The 10326-nt window shown below is 38.8% G+C and overlaps 1 protein-coding gene across 1 annotated transcript in view; it reads right to left on the reverse strand.

The window, feature by feature from the left end:
• The window catches only part of LRRK2 (leucine rich repeat kinase 2), a 144216-nt gene extending 134163 nt beyond the window's left edge, over positions 1-10053 (reverse strand). Inside the window, exons 1-3 of the mRNA XM_003825726.7 lie at positions 9310-10053; positions 8952-9037; positions 2194-2303 (exon numbers count right to left, since the gene is read on the reverse strand). Of these exons, the coding sequence (XP_003825774.1) occupies positions 2194-2303; positions 8952-9037; positions 9310-9460 (347 nt within the window). The 5' untranslated portion in view covers positions 9461-10053. The remainder of the gene's footprint in view (positions 1-2193; positions 2304-8951; positions 9038-9309) is intronic.
• Positions 10054-10326: the final 273 nt, after the last annotated feature.

Here is a 10326-nt window from a genome sequence, read left to right on the forward strand (position 1 = left end):
AACCCTGTCTCTACTAAAAATACAAAAATTAGCTGGGTGTGGTGGCGTACTCCTGCAGTCCCAGCTACTCGAGAGGCTGAGGCAGGAGAATCACTTGAACCCGGGACACAGAGGTTACAGTGAGCCGAGATCACGCCACTGCACGCCAGCCTGGCAACAGAGCAAGACTCTGTCTAAAAAAAAAAAAAAAAAAAAAAAAGTGAATGTAGCATATCAATAATGTTTAGTTAGTTCAAGATAAGATTTTAATCCCTATGTTATTAATCCCAAAATATAATCTCTAGTCTATTCCTGCAAAGCATTGTTTGGCTTTACATTATTGGGAGAAGACTGAGCTGGCCACATCTAGAGTTTTGTATGTATTCAAGAAACGTTGCATAATCTCCATTTGGCAATTGGAGGACCTGAATGAAGCCAGTCTTCGATTCTCTGCCAGCCTTCCTCCTAATCACCCTGCCCCTACCTCTCCCTATACCATTCCCACAATTCTTGACTTTATCACCACGGAAGAAATTTTTCTTCAGTACTGGTAAGTCTTTGGAGGGAAAAGGCCTTGAAAAAAGAGAAATCTGTTTTACAATCAATTTTTGCTGGGAGTGATCTAATAGACTCCACTGGAGACAGCAGTGTGTCTATCTTCTTCACAACTGCATGGTTTCTGACCCAGAGGACAGGCTTCAAAAACATTCAATGAATAGAAGATGAACAACTGGATGAACAAAGTGAGTGAATGAGTAAGTGAGTGAGTGAATGAAATTTCCTGTATAAACTTTTATGTAATTTAATTTGAACAGTTGGTTTGTACAGGAATATGAATAGATGAGTTTCCCAAACACTCCCTGAGGTTATAGACTGGCTCATCTTTGGACTTCCTGGAAATTCTCACCCAAACCAAGGGACATTTAAAGTTACAATTCCTAATTACTGGTATATTTTGAGTAATTCCTCATCAAATGCTGTATACTTTAGAACTGATACATAGAATTACAGAGATTAGATTGAAGATGAGAACTCCAATTAATTGTAAATATGCTCTTTCCAAAACACACCCTTTATGTACTGAAAACAAGAAGAGCAACACATTTGTCAAAGAGGGGAAAATGTATAAGCACAGACATGTTCACTTATGGACAAACACATAGCTCTAATTTGTCTAAATTTATAGCACTTGACACTGATCAGCAATACAAACACCTGAAAATTTTTCATAAATTAAATTTTCATAAACCATATACCATTGGAAGCCAAAAAATATTCACAATTTCCTTTTCTGTGATAAAGAAAAGTCATATTAGGTATAAAAAAGATTTAAAGTTAATGACAAAAGGTTTGTTTGTTTGTTTGTTTGTTTGTTTGTTTTTGAGACAGAGTGTCGCTCTGTCACCCAGGCTGGAGTGCAGTGGTGCAATCTCGGCTCACTGCAACCTCCGCTCACTGCAACCTCCGCCTCCCAGGTTCAAGTGATTCTCCTTCCTCAGCCTCCTCAGTAGCTTAGAAGATATTTTTTAACTGTCAAGAAACAAAGCTATCCAAAATGCATTTTCCTGGAAACACATTCTTCTTGAGAAAATATTTTCTTAATTAATGATGGCTAAGGAAGTAGTCTCATCTAAGAAGCCATTATGCTGCAAACTGCAAAAACATAGCTGGTAAAATTACTATCAAGATTTGGCTGCAGATGTGCTGAAAGGTAATTTCCTCTTTCTTACTCTTTCTGAAAGCCATAGTTTAAACTTACTGTATATATAGGAATATATATATAAATGTACTATTTAAAGACAGTAGAACATCAACTTTCAAATTACTACTTACAGAACTAACTTTTCTCAGTTCCCATTTTTTTAAGAACTAGTGGTTTGTATCAGTTCTATTATTAAAAGCCAAAATCTCTTCATGGTTTGAATTCAAAAGTACTCATCAAAAATCTACAACTTAACCAGTTTTATAATTATATGATTATATTATTAAAATAATAACTTCTGACATGTTACCTTAAATGTTTGCTTTCTAAATCAAACTTCTGAGTTTAAAGCTCTCTATAAATGTAAATCATTGACTCAAGGAAAAATATCTGTATTTTAAAGAATTCCACAAGAGTAGCCTTGGATTGCAAACACAGTGTATCAAGGGAAGGTTGTCATGTGTATAGATAAATACTCAAGGCCATTTGTTTTACATATCTATCATACTTACTGGTGAACACCAAGGACTTCCCAATCATTTCCAACATCCTGGGGTCCCATTAAGCTTTGCATTGTACCTGGACAGATTTCTATTAATTTGCACAGAAGTGACCAACCCACCTGAAAACAAGAAAGACATATATTCACATGTTTTAAAGAATGTTAATAGAGCATACTCAGTCAAACATGAATCTCTTCAATCTTAGTGGAATAGATGCTTATCTCACTTGTAAATAATGGTTATACAACAAAATGGTACCCTAAAATGCTTACCCAGAAACAAAAGCAAGCCATATTCTTAGGATACACCTTTCTCCAAAAATCATACCAGAAAGACATACAAAAAATACAACATTTCAGCCGGCAGTTCGAGACCAATGTGGCCAAGATGGTGAAACCCAGTCTCTACTAAAAATACAAAAATTAGCCAGGCATGGTGACGGGCGCCTGTAATCTCAGCTACTCGAGAGGCTGAGGAAGGAGAATCGCTTGAACCCGGGAGGCAGAGGGTGCAGTGAGCCAAGATTGTGCCACTGCACTCTAGCCTGGATGACAGAGCAAGAATCCATTTCAAATATATATATATTATATATATAATTTAATTTATATATAATATATAATATATATAATTTAATTTATATATAATATATAATATATATAATTTATATATAAATACATATAATTTCTAAATTATGAAGAACATAGACATGCCAATTGTCTAAATAAGGCAAAATAAAATAAACTATAAAAAATAGTTTTAGAGGTTGTACCAAGATTATTAAGTGCAAGAATGGCTATACCAGATCCTTAGTACTTTTTTTTTCTTGGTTTTTTTTTTTTTTTGGTTTTGTTTTTGTTTTTGAGATAGAGTCTCACTCTGTCACCCAGGCTGGAGTGCAATGGTGCAATCATAGATCACTGCAGCCTAGAACTCCTGTCCTTAGGTGATCCACCCACTTCAGCCTCCCAAGTAACTGGGACTACAGGTATGTGCCACCACACCCAGCTAATTTTTTTTTTTTTTTTTTTTTTTTTTGTGAAGACAGGGGTCTCGCTCTGTTGCCCAGGCTGGTCTCAAGCTCCTGGGCTCAAGCAGTCCTCCTGACTTGGCCTCTCAAAGTGCTGGGATTACAGGCGTGAGCCTCTGCACCTGGCCCTTAGTAGGTTTTAAGTCATATCTACCTGACAGAATTTCCTCCACATATTTAAAATTTTAATTATAGGAAAAAATGAAGTGGCTTATAATGAAGGATTAGGTGAAGTTGGAGATTTTAGTAGCAAAATGTAAGTTATCAGAATGGCTGCTCCCCAAGTAATGAAGCTAGAATAACAGAGGCAAGAAACGTGGCATTTTTAGCAATTGAATCTACATCTGATAGGAGAAAAAGAGAAAGAGCTCTATAAAATAGACAGGAGGTAGAACTCCTCAATGGCTCCCTCTAGATTTCTCTAGAATGAATTGATAAGGTCTAGAGATCACAGACACCCCTAGTAGGCTCTTTCACATTTCGAAATAAAATATGAAATTATAGATGCATTTTAAGTATATCTTCACTCAGTCTGTTTACAAGATGCCAACTTGACTAAGTTGCTCTTTACCTCTGAAAAAAAAACTGAAAGTCCTGATTTCAAACCGGAGATGAAAATTAACCTATTCTTCCTACTGTAGACTCCTCCCTCTCTAAATGTAAAGGATCTCCAATTCTTTCTATTATACTATAGAGCTATACTTGACATCGTCAAAAAAAAAAAAAAGAGAGAAAGTGCATATATGTACCCTCTAGAGACTAATGGAAAAGTATCTAAGTGTGATGTGTAATAAATACCAATATAATAGAAATAATGAAAGTAAGACTCAGTGTGAGTTGAAATTACTCAGAGAAGAATATAATATGAAGAGGTAGAGCTTAAGCCAGATTGTATAAGAACGCATGAGCGGTGAGGAGAGTAGGCTGCTACATGATAAGGAAGCTGCTACAGGGAAGAGGCTATTTTGGGATAAGGCTGGATGCATAAGTAAAGTTGAATATTGCAAGGAGTTGAATGACAAGGTGAGAAATCTACATGCACCCAATAAGGAATAATGGCACAAGTTTCTTACTCGCTTACAGGAGTTAACAACGGCTATTTTAGGAAGATAAAAATGATTACTCAAGATCTCTTTACAATATTACTTTTGGATCTTTTCCAGATTAAACATAAATTGCTTTATTTTGTCATTACTTCCTTTTACATCATTTCAAATTGCTTTCAAAGGCAGCAATTTCTGATAGCTATTTCCACCTATACTACTCAAGTAGGGCATCCTCCTCCATGTAAGCTGAACAGACGTTGACAATCCAGCTGTCATAGAAACTGACTATTTTTGTGCTTTCATAAAATACATCAAGACTTTTTTCCGAACTATTTAAGAAAATAACATTCTGAACAGCTTCTGGTGGTAAAAAAAAAAAAAAAAAAAAAGTCACATAGGATGCCAAACTCATCTCTATACCTACAAAGCTGACTCTAGGAAAAAACCTGTTTGTTTTGGTTGGTGAAGCAACAGTATCAGTAAACGCTTTGCAAAAAGATTCAGGCAACTGAGCTCTCCAGCACTACATGGAACTTCCATGATTAAATAGAATCTCTGGCAGCAAAGCAGAGGTAACAATTGATCCATTAATCTATTCAACTAAAAGCTTATCTTTCTAAGAGAGAAGGTTCCCATCTTGCACAGTTACAATACAATTAAATTAGTAGTTTTACTTTATTATAATTATTCTAAAAACTCAAGCATGTAATTAATGCACAACAGGAAAGAGTCTAGGGGTTAAAGAAAAAATTTTAGCCACTTTCATTTATTTTGCTCCCCTTCTTCAAAGGTTGAAACCTTGAGAATAAAGAGATGTAAAATTTAGGAGCACAGTGAAATGATGGGCAGGAAAAGAAAAATATAAAGCACCTAGCCTAACTGTCAATTTTCTAAAGACTGTCATTTATGAAGAAACATTAATAAAATGTGAAACGAACTTTGAAAATAAAACTGGCAGTCTGGAATATCATGTTAAATGGCATCTAGAAACAAACCTTAATCTTTATTTTAAATAGTAATTAAGAATTACTATTAAATTAAATGAAGGAGAAATTTACCTTAATACCTTAAATTCATCATTAAGAGTTTTTCTTTTGGCACTTCCAGCTAATTCAACATATAAAGCAGTAAAGGATACTTACAGTAATTATACTAATAATATAAAGAAATCTGAAGGAAAAATACTACTTTTAAGTGAGTATTAAAATGTCAGTAGGAGACCCCTTTCTACATCCCCTTGTTAAGACCAATGATAATTTAAATTGATGTCATTGTACCTAGCATGGCCACAGTATTTGTATCAAACCATTTTGCTTTTTACTAGCTTGCACAAAAAGCTTGCGAATTCAGCAGCTAGTAGATTGTATGATGGAAAGAGATTTTGAAGGTGTGAGAAGACTTGAGTCTTAGGTCTGTCACAGGCTCTTTGATCCTCAGTGAGCAGCTTACAGTCACTTCGCTATGAGAGAAAAACATCCGGTAATATTTCCAAGAGGGCAGTGAGATTTCAGTGAGAATCAAATATTGGCTATGCAAAAGAAGGAAACTAGATCCACAGCTTTCACCATATACACAAATCATTTCAAAATGGATTAAAGACTTACATCTCAGACCTGAAACTATGCAACTACTAGAAGAAAACACTGGAGAAATGCTACAGGACATTGGTCTGTGCAATGATTTTTGGGGTAGGACCTCAAAAGCACAGGCAACAACAACAAAAATAGGCAAATAGGATTGTATCAAGCTAAAAAGCTTCTGCACAACAAAGAAAATAATTAACAAAGTGAAGAGACAACATAAAGAAAGGGAGAAAATATTTGCAAAATATCCATTCAACAAAAGATTAACAACCAGAATACATAAGGAACTAAAAAAACTCAATTAGCAAAAAAAAAAAAAGTCTTATTTTTAAATGGACAAAAGATCCAAATAGACATTTCTCAAAAGAAGACAGACAAATGGCTAACAGGTACATGAAAAAAAAATCCTAAACTTCACTAATCATTAGGGAGAGGCAAATCAAAACCACAATGAGATATTATCTCACCACAGGCAGAATGGCTATTATCAAAAAGACAAAAAATAACAAATGCTGGTAAGGATGCAGAAAAAGGGGAATGGTGGTACACTGCTGATGGGAATATAAAGTAGCACAGCCATTATGAAACACAGTATGGAGGTATCTTAAAAAACTAAAAAGAGAATTTTCATATGATCCAGTAATCTCATCGCTGGGTATATATCCAAAAAAAGAACATCAGTATATCAAAGATATATCTGAACTCCCATGTTTATTGCAGCCCTGTTCACAATAGTTAAAATACAGAATCACCTTATATGTCTATCAACAGATTAACAAAGAAAATATGGAGGCCAAGGCAGGAGGATTGCTTGAGGTCAGGAGTTTGAAACTAACCTGGGCAACATAGCAAGACTCCATCTCTACAAAAAGTAAAAAAAGAAAAAAAATTAGCTGAGCATGGTGGCACATGCTTATAGTCCTAGCTACCTGGGAGGCTGAGGCAGGAGGACTACTTCAGCCCAGGATTGCAGGCCTGCAGTGAGCTTTGATCACACCACTGCTCTCCAGCCTGGGCAACAGAGTGAGACCCTGTCTCTAAATTAATTACTTAACTAAAAATAAAAGAAAATGTGATATACATACACAATGGAATATTATTCAGTCATAAAAAATGAAATCCTGTCATTTGCAACAGCATGGGTGGGACTGGAGGTCATTAGGTTAAATTAAATAAGCCAGGTACAGAAATAAAATATTGCATAATCTCACTCATACGTAGGAGCGGAAAAGGTGGATCTCACGGAGGAAGAGAGTAGAATGGTGGTTACCAGAGACTGGAAATGAAAGGATGGGGAGGGATAAAGAGAAGGTGGTTAATGTGTACAAAAATATAATTAGATACAAGCAATTAAGTTAATATTTAATAGTATAGCAGGGAAATTATGGTTAATAATTTATTGCATATTTTAAAATAGCTAGAAGAAAGAAATTGTAACGTTGCCAACACAAAGAAAAATGTTCGAGGTGACAGATATTCCAGTTACCCTGATTTGAACATTACACATTGTATACATGTATCAAATAGCATATGTATCCCCAAAATATATACAACTATGATATATCCAAAAAAGTAATTAATTACTTTTGAAAAGACTCTTCCTTATTTTCCAGCATACTTTGCCTCTGGTACTCTCTAGGCAGAAATACTAAGTGACACTCATAACTACTCCGGACAAGTATGCTCAGGCTTGAGCAATTTCTAAAATTAAGAATTAGGAAGTATGTTCCAGGCTCCCTTGGGTTCTCAAGTATAGCACTGCCTTATCTAGACCCTGCAGACCAAAACGCCTACCCAGGATCTGACTGTCCTGAGCAGTATCAAGCAGGAGTGACTCTATCAAGTACAGAGTCTAGGGAATGAAGGTGGCCAGAATCAGGCACTTCTGAACACCAAAGCAGAGACAAGTAAGAAGGGATGACGTGGGTGCAGAGCAGGAAGCACAACAGGCCAGTGCCCAAAAAGTGACTCATATTCCACAGGCAAAATTCCGACTTTGAGTCTTAAAAGAACAGCATCTTTATTATGCCTCCATCTTTTCTTGGTTTGGTTTGATAGCAGCGTGAAAATCTATAATAGTCAGATGGAAAATATTTCACAGTTGAAAACAAATTAAAATATTTCTTCCAGATGTAAATGTCCTCATATCAAAGAAGCTAGATGGTTCACCCAGACTAGACACAGCTAGATACAGAGATAAACATCAGGATAAAGATAGACCCACACCAATTTAAAGATTGAGATGCCTCATGTCTGTCAAGCCTCTCAACCATTAAGAAACATTGGCTTTCTGACTGCACCTCCAAGGAGTTCAAAGTCCAATTCTCTTTCTCTGCATGAGTTAACATGCTGATGACAAAACTGATTTCAGTTCCCCAAATCTCTAAGTGCTCCGAAGGAAGTTTATCACCTTGGCCTATAATTTTGTTTTGACTGTAAATCATTCTTAATTACGATTTTAAGGCCCCCTTTAAAAAAAAATCCAAGATATATAGCAAATTTCTGGGTTTCCTATGGTACAGATTGTAAAAGTTTCACTTCCACATGCATTTTATATGACAACAGTTGCAAACTATGAGGGTCTCATAAGACATCACTTTCTTTAGATACTACAAGGTATACTACAACTAAAGGCTAGAAATCTTTGAATTTTAAAAAGTGCTGAACTCTACAAGAGTTTGCTAGTGACAAAGTTGCATTTTATCACTATTAATTATTCCCCTTTTCCAAACTATTCATAATCTTCTCATCTAGGACATGTTCTATATTGGGAAGATACTTGGAATAGTCAGGTCTAAACACTAATGAATTCATCTTGCCAATAACGAGACTAAACCCGAACCCATTTTTATCCTCCTTCTACCACCATCCATACTGTTGGTTTTATAAAGTTACTTCTTAAAGACACTCAGGGAACACATACTGGGGCTCTTCATCCCGTTTACATTGCCTAATGATTTAACAATATTCCCATCTTAAAATCACAGTCAGAGGTTCCTCAAGCCAAATTTCGGGAATAACCAAGAACTCTCGGCTATATTAACATTGCCAGTAAAACGTCTCCTTCCAAACAGAAGCGAGAATGAGTTGAAGTGAAAACAATGCCTTTACCTGCTGCACACTCGCGACTCTCATATAGGAGTCCAAGACGATCAACAGAGGCACATGGATATTTTTGCCTTGAAATAACTTGGAGGCTGGAAAACAAGTGGGTGGGGAAAAGAAGCAAAGTCACAATCCACAGCACCCCCTTTCCTTTTTAGTCTGAAACGGGGAGAAAAGTCAAAAAGGTGAAGACCTTCCTGGAATTCTCAGCTGCTTTCTGCCCTAAGGAAAGGATATGGGAGTTTGCGGCTCCTTAAGAGTCCGGGTTTGAGCAGCGTCAAGGGGAGGAGGACAAAATGTGCAAATGTGAGGAGGGGGAGAAAGTTTGCACAAATAAAAGCACAGTTTATTTTCAAGTGATTACCGTGCTCGGAGTACGTGAACACCAGCAGATCCTCCAGGATTTGGACCAGCGTTTCTATCTGTTTTCCTTCCTGGACATTGTTCAGCCTGACTATCAACTTCTTCAGAGTTTCCTCGTCCTCCTCGCACCCCTGACAGCTGCCACTAGCCATGGTGGCACCTGCTTCCAACCCGCCGCCCTCCCAGCAGGAACGTCCGCTGCTCAGGGAACCGGCAGGGGCGCCGGCCACAGCTCCCCGGGGGCGAGCTCAGCTCACCGCCAGCAGCCAGCGCTCCCCGCGGGCCCCATCGGCGCCCACGCCCGCCTGTTTATGAGGAAGGAGGCAGCTCCCCGCCCCCCGTTGCCCTCCCTCTCCGGAGCCCTCCTGCTCGGCTTCCTCCTCCCCCACTCAGGCCCCAAAAACGAGCTCAGGGGCCTCCCAGAGGCTCCGCCGAGGCGACGGGCCGCGCAGAACTCTGGTGGCGGCCGTGGGGCTGCTGGAGCCGGGCCTGCCCGGGATGACCGTGACCGTGGCCCCCACGCACGCCTAGACCGGACCCCGGGCGGGCGCCGCCTCCTGGGACCAGATTCCACCCCAGCGGCGGCGCGGCCGGGAGTCGCGCGGGAAGAAACTGACTCAGCGGACTCCGCCGAGTCCACAGGCCCGGAGCCCCGCAGCGGAGGCGCGCAGTGCGCAGCCCGGCCGGCCACCCTCCGCGACCCGCCAGCCGGGGATCCTGCGGCCCCACGGAAGGTCTGGGAACTGGGAGCAGGAAAAATGAAAGCCGCCTATCTCCAGATCTAAGAATAGAAATCAGGGCGCTGGGAAAAGAGGACACCGCCCAGATGTCCCCTTTTAGGAATACATTGTCTTTAGAGTTCCATCTATAGGGAGATGAGCAATTTTCCCCCAAAGGATGGAGAGAGAGGTTAGCCATCAAAACTGCCCCCGCTACTCTTTTTTATGATTTTTTGTGACTGTTAGTGGGACAGGAAATAAACATTGTTTCCCTGTGAGTTATCTGAAGCTCTGGTCAC

Source organism: Pan paniscus, chromosome 10, assembly GCF_029289425.2.
Source record: "Pan paniscus chromosome 10, NHGRI_mPanPan1-v2.0_pri, whole genome shotgun sequence".
Taxonomy (NCBI): Eukaryota; Metazoa; Chordata; class Mammalia; order Primates; family Hominidae; genus Pan; species Pan paniscus.